At 44.2% G+C, this 22,924-nt stretch overlaps 1 protein-coding gene across 2 annotated transcripts in view; it reads left to right on the forward strand.

Moving 5' to 3' along the window:
• mvb12ba (multivesicular body subunit 12Ba) overlaps positions 1 to 22,924 on the forward strand; it is a 61,372-nt gene that overhangs the window by 15,323 nt on the left and 23,125 nt on the right. For both annotated transcript variants that reach the window (XM_041897333.2, XM_041897332.2), the window contains exon 2: positions 5,292 to 5,414. In XM_041897333.2, coding sequence (XP_041753267.2) covers positions 5,301 to 5,414 — 114 coding nt within the window. In that variant the 5' untranslated portion in view covers positions 5,292 to 5,300. The remainder of the gene's footprint in view (positions 1 to 5,291; positions 5,415 to 22,924) is intronic.

Consider the following 22,924-nt stretch of genomic DNA (forward strand, 5'->3'; position numbering starts at 1 on the left):
GCAACAACGCAATAACATTTCTAATAACCTTTTTGAGGAATAGCAACTTTGCTTAAGGAAAACATTTCAGTTAAGAATGCATTTCTTCCTAAGGTCTTGTGAATCTGGGCCCAGGTCTCCAACTTCTAAAGTAGTTTGTGGTCTAAGGGTCTATTCTCAGTGACGAGAGTTGAGGAGAATTTCGAGAGATTCTCGAGAGGTATCGATGATTCTGGAGAGATATTACTGTAACGTAAACTTATTTCTCACGTCTCGACCGCTACCTCCTGAGGTCGCGCATGACACTTGCCCCCACTCTAAGCAGATCGGTGTAAACAGAATTGTCTCATTGAGCCCAACATTCATATCGTAAAAATACTAATAGACTAATGTTTTTAAAACAGCTGAAATGTATAGACATTTTCATTTATATTTGAGACTTGTTTTATTGAGTTTTCACCTGAAATGGCAGTTAACAGCCTGTTACATTCTGAAGTTGGCTGCTGTATTTGCCACATGCACTGAATACAACAGGTGTAAGTAGACCTTAGAGTGAAATGCATACTTACAAGCCCTTAACCAACAATGCAGTTTTAAGAACAATAAGTGTTAATTAAAGAGCAGCGGTAAAATAAAATAACAGTAGGGAGGCTATATACAGGGGGTACAGAGTCAATGTGCGGGGGCACTGGTTAGTCGAGGTAATTGAGGTAATATGTACATGTGGGTAGAGTTAAAGTGACTACATAGATAATAAACAGAGAGTAGCAGCAGCGTAAAAGAGGAGGTGGGGTGGGGTGGGGGGGGCAATGCACATAGTCCGGGTAGCCATGTTTAGCTGTTCAGGAGTCTTATGGCTTGGGGGTAGAAGCTGTTAAGAAGCCTTTTGGACCTAGACTTGGTGCCCCGGTACCGCCTGCCGTGCGGTAGCAGAGAGAACAGTCCATGACTAGGGCGGCTGGAGTCTTTTGACAATTTTTAGGGCCTTCCTCTGACACCGCCTGGTATAGAGGTCCTGGATGGCAGGAAGCTTGGCCCCAGTGATGTACTGGGCTGTACGCAGTAGTAGCTCGCTGCCCACCTATGAGTAGCTCTCCAAACAATTCTGAAAGTACATGTATTTTTCACGTGTTCCACCGCAAACTTTCATTAACAAGTCTCACAAGTAGCTATCAGACACTTCAAGCTTCTCTACTATCAGGAATTGAGATGTATGTATGTATGTATGTATGTATGTATGTATGTATGTATGTATGTATGTATGTATGTATGTGTATATACAGTGGGGGAAAAAAGTATTTAGTCAGCCACCAATTGTGCAAGTTCTCCCACTTAAAAAGATGAGGCCTGTAATTTTCATCATAGGTACACGTCAACTATGACAGACAAATTGAGAATTTTTTTTCTCCAGAAAATCACATTGTAGAATTTTTAATGAATTTATTTTCAAATTATGGTGGAAAATAAGTATTTGGTCACCTACAAACAAGCAAGATTTCTGGCTCTCACAGACCTGTAACTTCTTCTTTAAGAGGCTCCTCTGTCCTCCACTCGTTACCTGTATTAATGGCACCTGTTTGAACTTGTTATCAGTATAAAAGACACCTGTCCACAACCTCAAACAGTCACACTCCAAAGTCCACTATGGCCAAGACCAAAGAGCTGTCAAAGGACACCAGAAACAAAATTGTAGACCTGCACCAGGCTGGGAAGACTGAATCTGCAATAGGTAAGCAGCTTGGTTTGAAGAAATCAACTGTGGGAGCAATTATTAGGAAATGGAAGACATACAAGACCACTGATAATCTCCCTCGATCTGGGGCTCCACACAAGATCTCACCCCGTGGGGTCAAAATGATCACAAGAACGGTGAGCAAAAATCCCAGAACCACACGGGGGGACCTAGTGAATGACCTGCAGAGAGCTGGGACCAAAGTAACAAAGCCTACCATCAGTAACACACTACGCCGCCAGGGACTCAAATCCTGCAGTGCCAGACGTGTCCCACTGCTTAAGCCAGTACATGTCCAGGCCCGTCTGAAGTTTGCTAGAGTGCATTTGGATGATCCAGAAGAGGATTGGGAGAATGTCATATGGTCAGATGAAACCAAAATAGAAGTTTTTGGTCAAAACTAAACTCGTCGTGTTTGGAGGACAAAGAATGCTGAGTTGCATCCAAAGAACACCATACCTACTGTGAAGCATGGGGGTGGAAACATCATGCTTTGGGGCTGTTTTTCTGCAATAGGACCAGGACGACTGATCCGTGTAAAGGAAAGAATGAATGGGGCCATGTATCGTGAGATTTTGAGTGAAAACCTTCCATCAGCAAGGGCATTGAAGATGAAACGTGGCTGGGTCTTTCAGCATGACAATGATCCCAAACACACCGCCCGGGCAACGAAGGAGTGGCTTCGTAAGAAGCATTTCAAGGTCCTGGAGTGGCCTAGCCAGTCTCCAGATCTCAACCCCATAGAAAATCTTTGGAGGGAGTTGAAAGTCTGTGTTGCCCAGCGACAGCCCCAAAACATCACTGCTCTAGAGGAGATCTGCATGGAGGAATGGGCCAAAATACCAGCAACAGTGGTTGAAAACCTTGTGAAGACTTAAAGAAAACGTTTGACCTGTGTCATTGCCAACAAAGGGTATATAACAAAGTATTGAGAAACTTTTGTTATTGACCAAATACTTATTTTCCACCATAATTTGCAAATAAATTCATTAAAAATCCTACAATGTGATTTTCTGGATTTCTTTTCCTCATTTTGTCTGTCATAGTTGACGTGTACCTATGATGAAAATTACAGGCCTCTCTCATCTTTTTAAGTGGGAGAACTTATATATATATATATATATACAGTGGGGGAAAAAAGTATTTAGTCAGCCACCAATTGTGCAAGTTCTCCCACTTAAAAAGATGAGAGAGGCCTGTAATTTTCATCATAGCTACACGTCAACTATGACAGACAAAATGAGAAAAAGAATTCCAGAAAATCACATTGTAGGATTTTTAATGAATTTATTTGCAAATTATGGTGGAAAATAAGTATGTGGTCACCTACAAACAAGCAAGATTTCTGGCTCTCACAGACCTGTAACTTCTTCTTTAAGAGGCTCCTCTGTCCTCCACTCGTTACCTGTATTAATGGCACTTGTTTGAACTTGTTATCAGTATAAAAGACACCTGTCCACAACCTCAAACAGTCACACTCCAAACTCCACTATGGCCAAGACCAAAGAGCTGTCAAAGGACACCAGAAACAAAATTGTAGACCTGCACCAGGCTGGGAAGACTGAATCTGCAATAGGTAAGCAGCTTGGTTTGAAGAAATCAACTGTGGGAGCAATTATTAGGAAATGGAAGACATACAAGACCACTGATAATCTCCCTCGATCTGGGGCTCCACGCAAGATCTCACCCCGTGGGGTCAAAATGATCACAAGAACGGTGAGCAAAATCCCAGAACCACACGGGGGGACCTAGTGAATGACCTGCAGAGAGCTGGGACCAAAGGAACAAAGCCTACCATCAGTAACACACTACGCCGCCAGGGACTCAAATCCTGCAGTGCCAGACGTGTCCCCCTGCTTAAGCCAGTACATGTCCAGGCCCGTCTGAAGTTTGCTACAGTGCATTTGGATGATCCAGAAGAGGATTGGGAGAATGTCATATGGTCAGATGAAACCAAAATATAACTTTTTGGTAAAAACTCAACTCGTCGTATTTGGAGGACAAAGAATGCTGAGTTGCATCCAAAGAACACCATAACTACTGTGAAGCATGGGGGTGGAAACATCATGCTTTGGGGCTGTTTTTCTGCAAAGGGACCAGGACGACTGATCCGTGTAAAGGAAAGAATGAATGGGGCCATGTATCGTGAGATTTTGAGTGAAAACCTCCTTCCATCAGCAAGGGCATTGAAGATGAAACGTGGCTGGGTCTTTCAGCATGACAATGATCCCAAACACACCACCCGGGCAACGAAGGAGTGGCTTCGTAAGAAGCATTTCAAGGTCCTGGAGTGGCCTAGCCAGTCTCCAGAGCTCAACCCCATAGAAAATCTTTGGAGGGAGTTGAAAGTCCGTGTTGCCCAGCGACAGCCCCAAAACATCACTGCTCTAGAGGAGATCTGCATGGAGGAATGGGCCAAAATACCAGCAACAGTGTGTGAAAACCTTGTGAAGACTTACAGAAAACGTTTGACCTGTGTCATTGCCAACAAAGGGTATATAGCAAAGTATTGAGAAACTTTTGTTATTGACCAAATACTTATTTTCCACCATAATTTGCAAATAAATTCATAAAAAATCCTACAATGTGATTTTCTGGAGAAAAAAAATCTCAATTTGTCTGTCATAGTTGACGTGTACCTATGATGAAAATTACAGGCCTCTCTCATCTTTTTAAGTGGGAGAACTTGCACAATTGGTGGCTGACTAAATACTTTTTTCCCCCACTGTATATGTGTATATATATATATATATATATATATATACTATTGAATTGACTGGTTGGAAATCCCCCTCATTGCTCACAGAGTGGTCTTTGCTCACCGCTACGGATCTCAACGTCCTTTCCCCCGCTCCGCAAAAAATCGCTCAGACTTTCCCCAAAACCTTCTCAATTAAATGTTAACTGCAAAGGCTTACCTTTAGGCTTACCTTTAGGCTTACCTTTAGGCTTACCTTTAGGCTTACCTGGCAGAATCATTATTATTTGTATCAATCGCGTGGCCTTTTTGTTTTGCAGAAGCAAAAACATCGCTAGACCAGCCCATTCCTCACTCGCAAAATGCGCAATTAAAGAGATATTGTACTCAAATCTAAATGTATTTATTTTTATTCAAAAATGGTATTCGGATGTGAGTTAACCATTGACATGGACTCAGAACAGCACATGTTATTGTTTCTCTATGAATAATTGTAATTTTGAGAGTTAAAAAAAAATCCCAAACCAGGAAGAATAAAACCGAATAAGTAATTCTGGAAAATACAAAGACCTGCTTATTTGAAAGCTAAGAAAATAAATGTATGAGTAGCATGTGACATGTTTCATAATTTAAAAGTAGCCCTCATGCTAGAAAATGTTGGACACCTCCTCTAATCTTTTACCATAGCCAGCGTGTCTTGCTACCAGTCACTAGCACTGGGTCCATAACATAGATCTGTGCTTAACATAGATAACATAACATAACATAGATCTGTGCTTAACTTTTACATTAAACCTGTTTCTCTTGCCCTTTTCAACCCAATCTAGCCTATCAGACATTTCTGGAGGCGCTGAAACCTAGCTGCGTTTCTTCCTTCCCCAGAACTCTCCGATGATGCCTGAGGTTCGGGACCTTTCAGATGCACTGCCGGAGTTGCCCATGGACCCCATCACTGGCGTGGGGGTGGTGGCCTCGCGAAACAGAGCGCCTACTGGCTACGATGTGGTGAGTACATCAAGGAGGGAGGAGGACTCAGGAAAGATGTGTTAAAAAAAAGATCAAATCAGCCTGTTTGATGAAGGATTAGCCACACAAGCTATTTTTTTTATGTTGGCATGTGATGTTCATCACATATTTATTGTGTTGATTCTTACACTGATGTAGGCTCATAGTTAGGGATGTAACAATTCACCGATACGCATCAGTCCCCAATTCAAATGTTTAAGATGCAAGTGCATCGGTCAGCGGACCCCAAACCAATGCAAATGCAGAATGCGTTGGTCAGAAAATAGATTCAAAGGTTACGAATCGCCACTAACAATCTTTGCTCATATTACATTCTTTCTGGCTTTTCGAAAATACCTCTTCTTTTGTGACAACTGATGCGTCCTCTCTCCTTCGGTGTCAAACTGCTAGGTTAGTGTTGACTTTTAATATGTTAGGTTGTTATCTATGCGCTGTTGAATTAGTTAAAAGTAAGGTAACGGAGACAACTCTGATCTGGCTATACCTGCTGAACGGGGCTTACAATTGCCTGACGACTCAAACAGAATTATTCCGCTGCTGTATTGTTCGCTGGGCGTGGCGTAGCGTTTGGCCGGAGCCAAAAGTCTGGGTAACCAGGCAAGGCCTACAATAGATTTTGATTTTGATTTTTCAGTTTCCGCAGCAGTTTTGGTAGTTTAGCTTAAAACAATCAGTGTGTATATATAGTCATTTTTAGATATACAGGGTAAAGTTGATAATTTCATAACGAGGACACCAAGGTGTACTGCATGGCCGACACGAGAGGAGAAGATCACTGTAAACATTTCGAATTTGAGACTGGGGGTGAAATCCAAAGGTGTGGCTTTGTCATAGTAACGTGTCAATAGTTATCGTTTACAAATTAGCTATCTCAAACACTTCATCTGCAAAAACGACTAGTTAATTAGTGGGTGATGGTGATTTCAGAACCCAATATATATGCCCCCCTTAAAAAACAGACTACATAAATTAACGGAAAGTGGTGCGTGCATATGTACAGTTGAAGTCGGAAGTTTACATACACCTTAGCCAAATACATTTAAACTCAGTTTTTCACAATTCCTGACATTTAATCCTTGTAAATATCCCCTGTCTTAGGTCAGTTAGGATCACCACTTTTATTTTAAGAATGTGAAATGTCAGAATAATTGTAGAGAGAATGATTTATTTCAGCTTTTATTTATTTCATCACATTCCCAGTGGGTCAGAAGTTTACATACACTCAATTACAAGCATTTCGCTACACCCGCTATAACATCTGCTAAACACGTATGTGACAAATACAATTTGATTTGATTTGAATTAGTATTTGGTAGCATTGCCTTTGTTTAACTTGGGTCAAACATTTCAGGTAGCCTTCCACAAGCTTCCCACAATAAGTTGGGTGAATTTTGGCCCATTCCTCCTGACAGAGCTGGTGTAACTGCTCGCACACGCTTTTTCAGTTCTGCCCACACATTTTCTATAGGATTGAGGTCAGGGCTTTGTGATGGCCACTCCAATACCTTGACTTTGTTGTCCTTAAGCCATTTTGCCACAACTTTTCAAGTATGCTTTGGGTCATTGTCCATTTGGAAGACCCATTTGCGACCAAGCTTTAACTTCCTGACTGATGTCTTGAGATGTTGCTTCAATATATCCACATAATTGTCCTTCCTCATGATGCCATCTATTTTGTGAAGTGCACCAGTCCCCCCTGCAGCAAAGCACCCCCACAGCATGATGCTGCCACCCCCGTGCTTCACGGTTGGGATGGTGTTCTTCGGCTTGCAAGCCAACCCCTTTTTCCTCCAAACATAATGATAGTCATTATGGCCAAACAGTTCTGTTTTTGTTTCATCAGACCAGATGATGAAACCGTACAACCACCGTACCTATAATAATAATAATAATAATATGCCATTTAGCAGACGCTTTTATCCAAAGCGACTTACAGTCGTGCGTGCATACATTTTTGTGTATGGGTGGTCCCGGGGATTGAACCCACTACCTTGGCGTTACAAGCGCCGTGCTCTACCAGCTGAGCTACAGAGGACCACATACCTGCGGGCGGCAGGTAGCTTAGTGGTTAAGAGCGTTGTGCCAGTAACCAAAAGGTCGCTGGTTCTAATCCCCGAGCCGACTAGGTGAAAAACCTGTCGATGTGCCCTTGAGCAAGGCACTTAACCCTAATTGCTCCTGTAAGTCGCTCTGGATAAGAGCGTCTGCTAAATGACCAATTTATTTTTATTTATTTACCAGAGGACATTTCTCCAAAAAGTACGATCTTTGTCCCCATGTGCAGTTGCAAACCGTAGTCTGGCTTTTTTATGGCGGTTTTGGAGCAGTGGCTGCTTCCTTGCTGAGCGGCCTTTCAGGTTATGTCGATATAGGACTAGTTTTACTGTGGATATAGATACTTTTGTACCTGTTTCCTCCAGCATCTTCACAAGGTCCTTTGCTGTTGTTCTGGGATTGATTTAGACTTTTCGCACCACAGTACGTTAATCTCTAGGAGACAGAACGCGTCTCCTTCCTGAGCGGTATGACGGATGCGTGGTCCCATGGTGTTTATACTAGCATACTATTGTTTGTACAGATGAACGTGGTACCTTCAGGCATTTGGAAATTGCTCCCAAGGATGAACCAGACTTGTGGAGGTCTACAAAAAAAAATCTGAGGTCTTGGCTGATTTCTTTTGATTTTCCCATGATGTCAAGCAAAGAGGCACTGAGTTTGAAGGTAGGCCTTGAAATACATCCACAGGTACACCTGCAATTGATTCAAATGTTGTCAATTAGCCTATCAGAAGCCTCTAAAGCCATAACATCATTATCTGGAATTTTCCATGCTGTTTAAAGGCACAGTCAACTTAGTGAGTATAAACTTCTGACCCATTGGAATTGTGATACAGTGAATTATAAGTCAAATAATCTGTCTGTAAACAATTGTTGGAAAAATTACTTGTGTCATGCACAAAGTAGATGTCCTAACCGACTTGCCAAAACTATAGTTTAACAAGACATTTGTGGAGTGGTTGAAAAACTAGTTTCAATGACTCCAACCTAAGTGTATGTAAACTTCTGACTTCAACTGTATTCACCCCCTTTGCTATGAAGCCCCTAAATAAGATCTGGTGCAACCAATTACCTTCAGAAGTCACATAATTAGTTAGATTGCACACAGGCGGACTTAATTTAAGTGTCACATGATCTGTCACATGATCTCAGTATATATACACCTGTTCTGAAAGGCCCCAGAGTCTGTAACACCACTAAGCAAGGGGCACCACCAAGCAAGCGGCACCATGAAGACCAAGGAGCTCTCCAAACAGGTCAGGGACAAAGTTGTGGAGAAGTACAGATCAGGGTTCGGTTATAAAAAAATATCAGAAACTTTGAACATCCCACGGAGCACCATTAAATCCATCATTAAAAAATTGAAAGAATATGGCACCACAACAAACCTGCCAAGAGAGGGCCACCCACCAAAACCCACGGACCAGGCAGGAGGGCCTTAATCAGAGAGGCAACAAAGAGACCAAAGATAACCCTGAAGGAGCTGCAAAGCTCCACAGCGGAGATTGGAGTATCTGTCCATAGGACCACTTTAAGCCGTACACTCCACAGAGCTGGGCTTTACGGAAGAGTGGCCAGAAAAAAGCCATTGCTTTAAGAAATAAATAAGCAAACACGTTTGATGTTCGCCAAAAGGCATGTGGGAGACTCCCCAAACATATGGAAGAAGGTACTCTGGTCAGATGAGACAAAAATTTTGGTTTTTGGCCATCAAGGAAAACGCTATGTCTGGTGCAAACCCAACACCTCTCATCACCCCGAGAACACCATCCCCACAGTGAAGCATGGTGGTGGCAGCATCACGCTGTGGGGATGTTTTTCATCGGCAGGGACTGGAAAACTGGTAAAAATTTAAGGAATGATGGATGGCGCTAAATACAGGGAAATTCTTGAGGGAAACCTGTCTCAGTCTTCCAGAGATTTGAGACTGGGAAGGAGGTTCACCTTCCAGCAGGACAATGACCCTAAGCATACTGCTAAAGCAACACTTGAGTGGTTTAAGGGGAAACATTTAAATGTCTTGGAATGGCCTAGTCAAAGCCCAGACCTCAATCCAATTGAGAATCTGTGGTATGACTTACAGATTGCTGTACACCAGCGGAACCCATCCAACATGAAGGAGCTGGAGCAGTTTTGCCTTGAAGAATGGGCAAAAATCCCAGTGGCTAGATGTGCCAAGCTTATAAAGACATACCCCAAGAGACTTGCAGCTGTAATTGCTGCAAAAGGTGGCTCTACAAAGTCTTGACTTTGGGGGGTGAATAGTTATGCACACTTAAGTGTTCTGTATTTTTGTCTTATTTCTAATTTGTTTCACAATAAAAAATATTTTGCATCTTCAAATGTTGTGTAAATCAAATGATACAAACCCCCCCCAAAAAATCCATTTTAATTCCAGGTTGTAAGGCAACAAAATAGGAAAAATGCCAAGGGGGGTGAATTCTTTCGCAAGCCACTGTACATCATTTACACACACAGAGAGAGAAGTCCAGCTCAGACCGATCCAGCTCATCAGCAACACATGTTAGTGCATCGAATCGTTTCAAACTAAAATCTATGGTTCCTGTATCGTATCGGAGCTCATGTACAGTGAGGGGAAAAAAGTATTTGACCCCCTTCTGATTTTGTACATTTTCCCACTGACAAAGACATGATCAGTCTATAATTTTAATGGTAGGTTTATTTGAACAGTGAGAGACAGAATAACAACAAAACAATCCAGAAAAATGCATGTCAAAGATTTTATAAATTGATTTACATTTTAATGAGGGAAATAAGCATAATGTTTCCACCTCCATGTTCGACGGTGGGGATGGTGTTCTTGGGGTCATAGGCAGCATTCCTCCTCCTCCAAACACGGTGAGTTGAGTTGATGCCAAAGAGCTCGATTTTGGTCTCATCTGACCACAACACTTTCATCCAGTTCTCCTCTGAATCATTCAGATGTTCATTGGCAAACTTCAGACAGGCCTGTATATGTGCTTTCTTGAGCAGGGGGACCTTGTGGGCGCTGCAGGATTTCAGTCCTTCACGGCGTAGTGTGTTACCAATTGTTTTCTTGGTGACTATGATCCCAGCTGCCTTGAGATCATTGACAAGATCCTCCTGTGTAGTTCTGGGCTGATTCCTCACCGTTCTCATGATCATTGCAACTCCACGAGGTGAGATCTTGCATGGAGCCCCAGGCCGAGGGAGATTGACAGTTATTTTGTGTTTCTTCCATTTGCGAATAATCACACCAACTGTTGTGACCTTCTCACCAAGCTGCTTGGCAATGGTCTTGTAGCCCATTCCAGCCTTGTGTAGGTCTACAATCTTGTCCCTGACATCCTTGGAGAGCTCTTTGGTCTTGGCCATGGTGGAGAGTTTGGAATCTGATTGATTGATTGCTTCTGTGGACAGGTGTCTTTTATACAGGTAACAAGCTGAGATTAGGAGCACTCCCTTTAAGAGTGTGCTCCTAATCTCAGCTCATTACCTGTATAAAAGACACCTGGGAGCCAGAAGTCTTTCTGATTGAGAGGGGGTCAAATACTTATTTCCCTCATTAAAATGCAAATCAATTTATAACATTTTTGACATGCTTTTTTCTGGATTTTTTTGTTGTTATTCTGTCTCTCACTGTTCAAATAAACCTACCATTAAAATTATAGACTGGTCGTTTCTTTGTCAGTGGGCAAACATACAAAATCAGCAGGGGATCAAATACTTTTTTCCCTCACTGTATGTAGATGCGTATTGAATAATCTGGAAAGGGAGAGATGCACATTCCTACCCCTAGTCCTAGTTGTACTTTTGAATGTGAAACAACATCCTGCAGTTTGAGTCTCCTTGAGCATTGCAGCCAGCAGCCTTGTGTTTATGATTCAGAAGGTGGCCATCTTGTTAGCCTGTTGAAGTTCTCTAGGCCTCCACACGGTAGTAGCCTCTCAGCTGTGCCTCATCCATTCTGCTGGCACCCAGAGCATCACTCATAGTGTGCCCAAGTTGAACTGGAGTGCAAGTTTACATGGACATACTACTACATGGTGCTATTTAATGAAGCTGCCAGTTGAGGACCTGTGAGGCGCCTGTTTCTCAAACTAGACACTAATGTATTTGTCCTCTTGCTCAGTTGTTCACCGGGGCCTCCCACTCCTCTTTCTATTCTGGTTAGAGCCAGTTTGCGCTGTTCTGTGAAGGGAGTAGTACACAGCGTTGTACGAGATCTTCAGGTTCTTGGCAATTTCTCGCATGGAATAGCCTTAGTTTCTCAGAACAAGAATAGACTGACGAGTTTTAGAAGAAAGTTCTTTGTTTCTGGCCATTTTGAGCCTGTAATCGAACCCACAATTGCTGATGCTCCAGATACTCAACTAGTCTCAAGAAGGCCAGTTTTATTGCTTCTTTAATCAGCACAACAGTTTTCAGCTGTGCTAACATAATTGCAAAAGGGTTTTCTAATGATCACTTGGATTAGCAAAACACAACGTGCCATTGGAACACAGGACTGATGGTTGCTGATAATGGGCCTCTGTATGCCTATGTAGATATTCCATTAAAAATCTGCCGTTTCCAGCTACAATAGCCATTTACAACATTAACAATGTCTACACTGTATTTCTGATCAATTTGATGTTATTTTAATGGACCAAAAAATTGCTTTTCTTTCAAAAACAAGGACATTTCTAAGTGACCCCAAACTTTCGAGCGATAGTGTAAGTATTTTGATATTATTGTTTAAATATTGGAATGTATTTGGAAATACACTTGGAAATTATTGGCATGCATTTAAAAAATACTCAAATGCATAGAAAAGTGTATTTTCAAATTCAACACAGATTCAACCACAAAGAGCAGGGTTGTTTTCCAATTCTTCGCAAAGAAGGGCAACTATTGCTAGATCAAATAAATAAAAAACGCAGACATTGAACATTCCTTTGAGCATGGTGAAGTTGTTCATTACACTTTGGATGGTGTATCAATACACCCAGTCACTGCAAAGATACAGGTGTCCTTCCTAACTCAGTTGCCGGAGAGGAAGGAAACCGCTCAGGGATTTCACCATGAGGGCAATGGTGCCTTTAAACAATTAGAGTTTAATGGCTGTGATAGGAGAAAACTGAGGATGGATCACGACATTGTAGTTACTCCACAATACTAACCTAATTGACAAAGTGAAAAGAAGGAAGCCTGTACAGAATAAAAAATATTCCAAAACATTCATCCTGTTTGCAACAAGGCTCTAAAGTAATACTGCAAAGAATGTGGCAAAGTGGATTCACTTTTTGTCCTGAATACAACGTGTTATGTTTGGGGCAAATCCAACACATTACTGAGTACCACTATCTATTGTAGTGTATTAGGATTATGCCTTTGTTAAATGTTTTTCATGAAGAAATGGAATGTTGTTTATGTTAGTTCAAAAGTAGTCCGTTTTAGGGTGACGCCCCAGGGGAGACCGGTGATTGGACGAAAGAGGGAGCAACCCATTTTTGCCATTGTTTATAAGTATGAGCTAGACAAAGAGGCGGCAGAAGCATTCAGATTAATTTGGGACGGTGCTTCTCCAGACACCGCGGGTCTGTAACTTATGCTGTAAACTTGTGATATTAATAAAAGCTTATAATCAAGGTGCAGCCTAAGCGGACTCTTTGTTTGACAGCAATAGCCACCAACAGCCGACGGGACACGATACTATATTTTCAGGCATAGTGGTGGCTTCATCATGTTATGGGTATGTTTGTAATCGTTAAGGACGGGGGAATTTTTTCTGGATAAAAAAGAAACGGAATGGAGCTAAGCAAAGGCAAAATCCTAGAGGAAAACCTGGTTCAGTCTGCTTTCCACCAGACACTGGGAGATTAATTCACCTTTCAATGGGACAATAACCTAAAACACAAGGCCAAATATACACTGGAGTTGCTTACCAAGAAGACAGTGGCTCAGTTACAGTTTTGACTTAAATCTGCTTGAAAATATTTGGCAAGACCTGAAAATGGCTGTCTAGCAATGATCAACAATCAATTTGACAGAGCATGAAGAATTTTGAAAATAATAATGGGCGAATGTTACACAATCAAGGTGTGGAAAGCTCTTAGAGACTGAAGAAGGTGCTTCTACAAAGTATTGACTGAGGGGTGTGAATACTTCTATAAATGAGATATTCCTGTAGTTCATTTTCAATGCATTTGCAAAAAAAAAAAAAAATAACATGTTTGTAACTTTGTCAGAGAATGCCAAGAGTGTGCAAAGCTGTCATCAAGGCAAAAGGTGGCTATTTGAAGAATCTCAAATCTCAAATATAGTCGTGGTCAAAAGTTTTGAGAATGACACAAGTCTTGGTCTTCACAAAGTTTGCTGCTTCAGTGTTTTTAGATATTTTTGTCAGATGTTACTATGGTATACTGAAGTATAATTACAAGCATTCCATAAGTGTCAAAGGATTTTATTGACAATTACATTAAGTTTGTGCAAAGAGTCAATATTTGCAGTGTTGACCCTTCTTTTTCAAAACCTCTGCAATCTGCCCTGGCATGCTGTCAAATAACTTCTGGGCCACATCCTGACTGATGGCAGCCCATTCTTGCATAATCAATGCTTGGAGTTTGTCAGAATTTGTGGGGTTTTGTTTGTCCACCCGCCTCTTGAGGATTGACCACAAGTTCTCAATGGGATTAAGGTCTGGGGAGTTTCCTGGCCATGGACCCAAAATTTCGATGTTTTGTTCCCCGAGCCACTTAGTTATCACTTTTGCCCTATGGCAAGGTGCTCCATGATGCTGGAAAAGGCATTGTTCGTCACCAAACTGTTCTTGGATGGCTGGGAGAAGTTGCTCTGGGAGGATGTGTTGGTACCATTCTGTGCTGTGTTCTTAGGCAAAATTGTGAGTGAGCCCACTCCCTTGGCTGAGAAGCAACCCCACACATGAATGGTCTCAGGATGCTTTACTGTTGGCATGACACAGGACTGATGGTAGCGCTCACCTTGTCTTCTCCGGACAAGCTTTTTTACGGATGCCCCAAACAATCGGAAAGGGGATTCATCAGAGAAAATGACTTTACCCCAGTCCTCAGCAGTCCAATCCCTGTACCTTTTGCAGAATATCAGTCTGTCCCTGATGTTTTTCCTGGAGAGAAGTGGCTTCCTCGCTTCCCTTTTTGACACCAGGCCATCCTCCAAAAGTCTTCGCCTCACTGTGCGTGCAGATGCACTCACAGCTGCCTGCTGCCATTCCTGAGCAAGCTCTGCACTGGTGGTGCCCCGATTCCGCAGTTGAATCAACTTTAGGAGACGGTCCTGGCGCTTGCTGGACTTTCTTGGGCGCCCTGAAGCCTTCTTCACAACAATTGAACCTCTCTCCTTGAAGTTCTTGATGATCCGATAAATGGTTGATTTAGGTGCAATCTTACTAGCAGCAATATCCTTGCCTGTGAAGCCCTTTTTGTGCAATGCAATGATGACGGCACGTGTTTCCTTGCAGGTAACCATGGTTAACAGAGGAAGAACAATGATTTCAAGCACCACCCTCCTTTTAAAGCTTCCAGTCTGTTATTCTAACTCAATCAGCATGACAGAGTGATCTCCAGCCTTGTCCTCGTCAACACTCTCACTTGTGTTAACTAGAGAATCACTGACATGATGTCAGCTGGTCCTTTTGTGGCAGGGCTGAAATGCAGTGGAAATGTTTTTTTGGGATTAAGTTCGTTTTCATGGCAAAGAGGGACTTTGCAATGAATTGCAATTAATCGGACATCTGATCAGTCTTCTTTAGGGCCTTTCAGAACAGGTGTATATATACTGAGATCTTCTGACAGATCATGTGACACTTAGATTGCATACAGGTGGACTTAATTAGTTAAATAATGTGACTTCTGAAGGTACAGTGGGGAGAACAAGTATTTGATACACTGCCGATTTTGCAGGTTTTCCTACTTACAAAGCATGTAGAGGTCTGTAATTTTTATCATAGGTACACTTCAACTGTGAGAGACGGAATCCAGAAAAAAAAAAATCCAGAAAATCACATTGTATGATTTTTAAATAATGAATGTGCATTTTATTGCATGACATAAGTATTTGATCACCTACCAACCAGTAAGAATTCCGGCTCTCACAGACCTGTTAGTTTTTCTTTAAGAAGCCCACCTGTTCTCCACTCATTACCTGTTAACTGCACCTGTTTGAACTCGTTACCTGTATAAAAGACACCTGTCCACACACTCAATCAAACAGACTCCAACCTCTCCACAATGGCCAAGACCAGAGAGCTGTGTAAGGACATCAGTGATACAATTGTAGACCTGCACAAGGCTGGGATGGGCTACAGGACAATAGGTAAGCAGCTTGGTGAGAAGGCAACAACTGTTGGCGCAATAATTAGAAAATGGAAGAAGTTCAAGATGACGGTCAATCATCCTCGGTCTGGGGCTCCATGCAAGATCTCACCTCATGGGGCATCAATGATCATGAGGAAGGTGAGGGATCAGCCCAGAACTACACGGCAGGACCTGGTCAATGACCTGAAGAGAGCTGGGACCACAGTCTCAAAGAAAACCATTAGTAACACACTACGCCATCATGGATTAAAATCCTGCAGCGCACGCAAGGTCCCCCTGCTCAAGCCAGCGCATGTCCAGGCCCGTCTGAAGTTTGCCAATGACCATCTGGATGATCCAGAGGAGGAATGGGAGAAGGTCATGTGGTCTGATGAGACAAAAATAGAGCTTTTTGGTCTAAACTCCACTCGCCGTGTTTGGAGGAAGAAGAAGGATGAGTACAACCCCAAGAACACCATCCCAACCGTGAAGCATGGAGTTGGAAACATCATTCTTTGGGGATGCTTTTCTGCAAAGGGGACAGGACGACTGCACCGTATTGAGGGGAGGATGGATGGGGCCATGTATCGCGAGATCTTGGCCAACAACCTCCTTCTCTCAGTAAGAGCATTGAAGATGGGTCTTGGCTGGGTCTTCCAGCATGACAACGACCCGAAACACACAGCTAGGGCAACTAAGGAGTGGCTCCGTAAGAAGCATCTCAAGGTCCTGGAGTGGCCTAGCCAGTCTCCAGACCTGAACTCAATAGAACATCTTTAGAGGGAGCTGAAAGTCCGTATTGCCCAGCGACAGCCCCGAAACCTGAAGGATCTGGAGAAGGTCTGTATGGAGGAGTGGGCCAAAATCCCTGCTGCAGTGTGTGCAAACCTGGTCAAGACCTACAGGAAACGTATGATCTCTGTAATTGCAAACAAAGGTTTCTGTACCAAATATTAAGTTCTGCTTTTCTGATGTATCAAATACTTATGTCATGCAATAAAATGCAAATTAATTACTTAAAAACAAGTAATTTTTTTCACTTCACCAATTTGGACTATTTTGTGTATGTCCATTACATTAAATCCAAATAAAAATCAATTTAAATTACAGGTTGTAATGCAACAAAATAGGAAAGACGCCAAGGGGGATGAATACTTTTGCAAGGCACTGTACAGTAGCCTAGCTATTGAGGGACTGAGAAACCTGGAGAAGAGCACACTTTGAATAAATGTGTTATCCCGAAATATTCCTCAATTGTCAGTTCTGATCCATTCTTAGAATTTTGTGAATGTTGTCTTGTTTCGTTTGGCCTACTGGCTCTCCACACCCAGGCAGAGATCTAACAAAGATCCAAGTCACCCAGGCAGAGATCTAACAAAGATCCAGGTCACCCAGGCAGAGATCTAACAAAGATCCAGGTCACCCAGGCAGAGATCTAACAAAGATCCAAGTCACCCAGGCAGAGATCTAACAAATATCTAAGTCACCCAGGCAGAGATCTAACAAAGATCCAAGTCACCCAGGCAGAGATCTAACAAAGATCCAGGTCACCCAGGCAGAGATCTAACAAAGATCCAGGTCACCCAGGCAGAGATCTAACAAAGATCCAAGTCACCCAGGCAGAGATCTAACAAATATCTAAGTCACCCAGGCAGAGATCTAACAAAGATCCAAGTCACCCGGGCAGAGATCTAACAAAGATCCAAGTCACCCGGGCAGAGATCTAACAAAGATCCAAGTCACCCAGGCAGAGATCTAACAAAGATCCAAGTCACCCGGGCAGAGATCTAACAAAGATCCAAGTCACCCGGGCAGAGATCTAACAAAGATCCAAGTCACCCGGGCAGAGATCTAACAAAGATCCAAGTCACCCTGGCAGAGATCTAACAAATATCTAAGTCACCCAGGCAGAGATCTAACAAAGATCCAAGTCACCCTGGCAGAGATCTAACAAATATCTAAGTCACCCAGGCAGAGATCTAACAAAGATCCAAGTCACCCAGGCAGAGATCTAACAAAGATCCAAGTCACCCAGGCAGAGATCTAACAAAGATCCAAGTCACCCAGGCAGAGATCTAACAAAGATCCAAGTCACCCAGGCAGAGATCTAACAAAGATCCAAGTCACCCAGGCAGAGATCTAACAAATATCTAAGTCACCCAGGCAGAGATCTAACAAAGATCCAAGTCACCCAGGCAGAGATCTAACAAAGATCCAAGTCACCCAGGCAGAGATCTAACAAAGATCCAAGTCACCCAGGCAGAGATCTAACAAAGATCCAAGTCACCCAGGCAGAGATCTAACAAAGATCCAAGTCACCCAGGCAGAGATCTAACAAAGATCCAAGTCACCCAGGCAGAGATCTAACAAAGATCCAAGTCACCCGGGCAGAGATCTAACAAAGATCCAAGTCACCCGGGCAGAGATCTAACAAAGATCCAAGTCACCCGGGCAGAGATCTAACAAAGATCCAAGTCACCCGGGCAGAGATCTAACAAAGATCCAAGTCACCCGGGCAGAGATCTAACAAAGATCCAAGTCACCCGGGCAGAGATCTAACAAAGATCCAAGTCACCCGGGCAGAGATCTAACAAAGATCCAAGTCACCCGGCAGAGATCTAACAAAGATCCAAGTCACCCGGGCAGAGATCTAACAAAGATCCAAGTCACCCGGGCAGAGATCTAACAAAGATCCAAGTCACCCGGGCAGAGATCTAACAAAGATCCAAGTCACCCGGGCAGAGATCTAACAAAGATCCAAGTCACCCGGGCAGAGATCTAACAAAGATCCAAGTCACCCGGGCAGAGATCTAACAAAGATCCAAGTCACCCGGGCAGAGATCTAACAAAGATCCAAGTCACCCGGGCAGAGATCTAACAAAGATCCAAGTCACCCGGGCAGAGATCTAACAAAGATCCAAGTCACCCGGGCAGAGATCTAACAAAGATCCAAGTCACCCGGGCAGAGATCTAACAAAGATCCAAGTCACCCGGGCAGAGATCTAACAAAGATCCAAGTCACCCGGGCAGAGATCTAACAAAGATCCAAGTCACCCGGGCAGAGATCTAACAAAGATCCAAGTCACCCGGGCAGAGATCTAACAAAGATCCAAGTCACCCGGGCAGAGATCTAACAAAGATCCAGGTCTCGTAGGCCGGCCTTTGGCGCTAGCGCTTTTAGTGTGGACTCTTCACTTAGATAGTCCAACCGTGTTGAATTTTTATTGATTTTCCTCCTGCGTCCTCCAACTTCCTTCCACCGCTCTTCTTTGAAAGCAGCTGGATGAATTGACATACAGCTAGGCTATTGCAATCCAGTCATAGTTACGAACGCCTCATGTCTACAATGGGATTTGCACAGTCTCTACTTCACTCGTAGTGTTTTTGGGGCTACGACTCTGCAGACACCACACTCTGACACACTAGTGGAGTTGTTCAGGGTTGGATTTGACCTCTGAATGCCCACCATTTTATCTGGAGTTATATTATCAGGACTACAGGAATTCATTATTTCTGGATTGGCGCGTTTGCCCCCAGCAACCTTACTTTTTAGCAGCACAGGGTATTTGTTCAAGGGGAAAAACACGCCATACTTGTTCAGCATGTTCCTTCAGGCGTGCTCATTCCAAACTGCTCCATGACCCCTGAACAGAGGCTACATATACTAATAATAATAATAATAATATGCCATTTAGCAGACGCTTTTATCCAAAGCGACTTACAGTCATGCGTGCATAAATTTTTGTGTATGGGTTTTCCCGGGGATCGAACCCACTACCCTGGCGTTACAAGCGCCGTGCTCTACCAGCTGAGCTACAGAGGACCACATACAGCACAGCAAAGAGACCCGGCTTAGCATATCAACTTTCCCCCCCAAATATACACACACACACACGCAGGGTGGCATCCCTCCAGACTAGTGCCCAGTCCGTGTCAGGATGGTGTGCCCGCACTTCTCTTTGTCACGAGTACCCCTCATCCTTAACCCTACACTGGATCTCTCCCATGGGCCCTCAACAGGATGCGGTGTGCACTGACCCTGGAAAAGAGGCTGAGATGGTGTCTTGTACGTTAGAGGCACTTTCTCTATCCACACACTACCTTCAAACCCCAGGCACTTCCTCTATCCACACACTACCTTCAAACCCCAGGCACTTCCTCTATCCTCACACTACCCCAGCTCAAACCCCAGGCACTTTCTCTATCCACACACTACCTTCAAACCCCAGGCACTTTCTCTATCCTCACACTACCTTCAAACCCCAGGCACTTTCTCTATCCTCACACTACCTTCAAACCCCAGGCACTTCCTCTATCCTCACACTACCTTCAAACCCCAGGCACTTCCTCTATCCACACACTACCTTCAAATCCCAGGCGCTTCCTCTATCCACACACTACCTTCAAACCCCAGGCGCTTTCTCTATCCTCACACTACCTTCAAACCCCAGGCACTTTCTCTATCCTCACACTACCTTCAAACCCCAGGCACTTTCTCTATCCTCACACTACCTTCAAACCCCAGGCACTTCCTCTATCCTCACACTGCCCCAGCTCAAACCCCAGGCACTTTCTCTATCCTCACACTACCTTCAAACCCCAGGCACTTTCTCTATCCTCACACTACCTTCAAACCCCAGGCACTTCCTCTATCCTCACACTACCTTCAAACCCCAGGCACTTCCTCTATCCACACACTACCTTCAAACCCCAGGCACTTTCTCTATCCACACACTACCTTCAAACCCCAGGCACTTTCTCTATCCACACACTACCTTCAAACCCCAGGCACTTCCTCTATCCACACACTGCCCCAGCTCAAACCCCAGGCACTTTCTCTATCCTCACACTACCTTCAAACCCCAGGCACTTTCTCTATCCTCACACTACCTTCAAACCCCAGGCACTTCCTCTATCCTCACACTACCTTCAAACCCCAGGCACTTCCTCTATCCACACACTACCTTCAAACCCCAGGCACTTTCTCTATCCTCACACTGCCCCAGCTCAAACCCCAGGCACTTTCTCTATCCACACACTACCTTCAAACCCCAGGCACTTCCTCTATCCTCACACTACCTTCAAACCCCAGGCACTTTCTCTATCCACACACCACCTTCAAACCCCAGGCACTTTCTCTATCCACACACTACCTTCAAACCCCAGGCACTTTCTCTATCCTCACACTACCTTCAAACCCCAGGCACTTTCTCTATCCTCACACTGCCCCAGCTCAAACCCCAGGCACTTTCTCTATCCTCACACTACCTTCAAACCCCAGGCACTTTCTCTATCCACACACTACCTTCAAACCCCAGGCACTTTCTCTATCCTCACACTGCCTTCAAACCCCAGGCACTTTCTCTATCCACACACTACCTTCAAATCCCAGGCACTTTCTCTATCCACACACTACCTTCAAACCCCCAGGCACTTTCTCTATCCTCACACTGCCTTCAAACCCCAGGCACTTCCTCTATCCACACACTACCTTCAAACCCCAGGCACTTCCTCTATCCTCACACTGCCCCAGCTCAAACCCCAGGCACTTCCTCTATCCACACACTACCTTCAAACCCCAGGCACTTCCTCTATCCTCACACTACCCCAGCTCAAACCCCAGGCACTTTCTCTATCCACACACTACCTTCAAACCCCAGGCACTTTCTCTATCCTCACACTACCTTCAAACCCCAGGCACTTTCTCTATCCTCACACTACCTTCAAACCCCAGGCACTTCCTCTATCCTCACACTACCTTCAAACCCCAGGCACTTCCTCTATCCACACACTACCTTCAAATCCCAGGCGCTTCCTCTATCCACACACTACCTTCAAACCCCAGGCGCTTTCTCTATCCTCACACTACCTTCAAACCCCAGGCACTTTCTCTATCCTCACACTACCTTCAAACCCCAGGCACTTTCTCTATCCTCACACTACCTTCAAACCCCAGGCACTTTCTCTATCCTCACACTGCCCCAGCTCAAACCCCAGGCACTTTCTCTATCCTCACACTACCTTCAAACCCCAGGCACTTTCTCTATCCACACACTACCTTCAAACCCCAGGCACTTTCTCTATCCTCACACTGCCTTCAAACCCCAGGCACTTTCTCTATCCACACACTACCTTCAAATCCCAGGCACTTTCTCTATCCACACACTACCTTCAAACCCCAGGCACTTTCTCTATCCTCACACTGCCTTCAAACCCCAGGCACTTCCTCTATCCACACACTACCTTCAAACCCCAGGCACTTCCTCTATCCTCACACTGCCCCAGCTCAAACCCCAGGCACTTCCTCTATCCACACACTACCTTCAAACCCCAGGCACTTCCTCTATCCTCACACTACCCCAGCTCAAACCCCAGGCACTTTCTCTATCCACACACTACCTTCAAACCCCAGGCACTTTCTCTATCCTCACACTACCTTCAAACCCCAGGCACTTTCTCTATCCTCACACTACCTTCAAACCCCAGGCACTTCCTCTATCCTCACACTACCTTCAAACCCCAGGCACTTCCTCTATCCACACACTACCTTCAAATCCCAGGCGCTTCCTCTATCCACACACTACCTTCAAACCCCAGGCGCTTTCTCTATCCTCACACTACCTTCAAACCCCAGGCACTTTCTCTATCCTCACACTACCTTCAAACCCCAGGCACTTTCTCTATCCTCACACTACCTTCAAACCCCAGGCACTTCCTCTATCCTCACACTGCCCCAGCTCAAACCCCAGGCACTTTCTCTATCCTCACACTACCTTCAAACCCCAGGCACTTTCTCTATCCTCACACTACCTTCAAACCCCAGGCACTTCCTCTATCCTCACACTACCTTCAAACCCCAGGCACTTCCTCTATCACACACTACCTTCAAACCCCCAGGCACTTTCTCTATCCACACACTACCTTCAAACCCCAGGCACTTTCTCTATCCACACACTACCTTCAAACCCCAGGCACTTCCTCTATCCACACACTGCCCCAGCTCAAACCCCAGGCACTTTCTCTATCCTCACACTACCTTCAAACCCCAGGCACTTTCTCTATCCTCACACTACCTTCAAACCCCAGGCACTTCCTCTATCCTCACACTACCTTCAAACCCCAGGCACTTCCTCTA

The sequence above is a fragment of the Coregonus clupeaformis genome, chromosome 15 (genome assembly GCF_020615455.1).
Source record: "Coregonus clupeaformis isolate EN_2021a chromosome 15, ASM2061545v1, whole genome shotgun sequence".
Classification (NCBI taxonomy): Eukaryota; Metazoa; Chordata; class Actinopteri; order Salmoniformes; family Salmonidae; genus Coregonus; species Coregonus clupeaformis.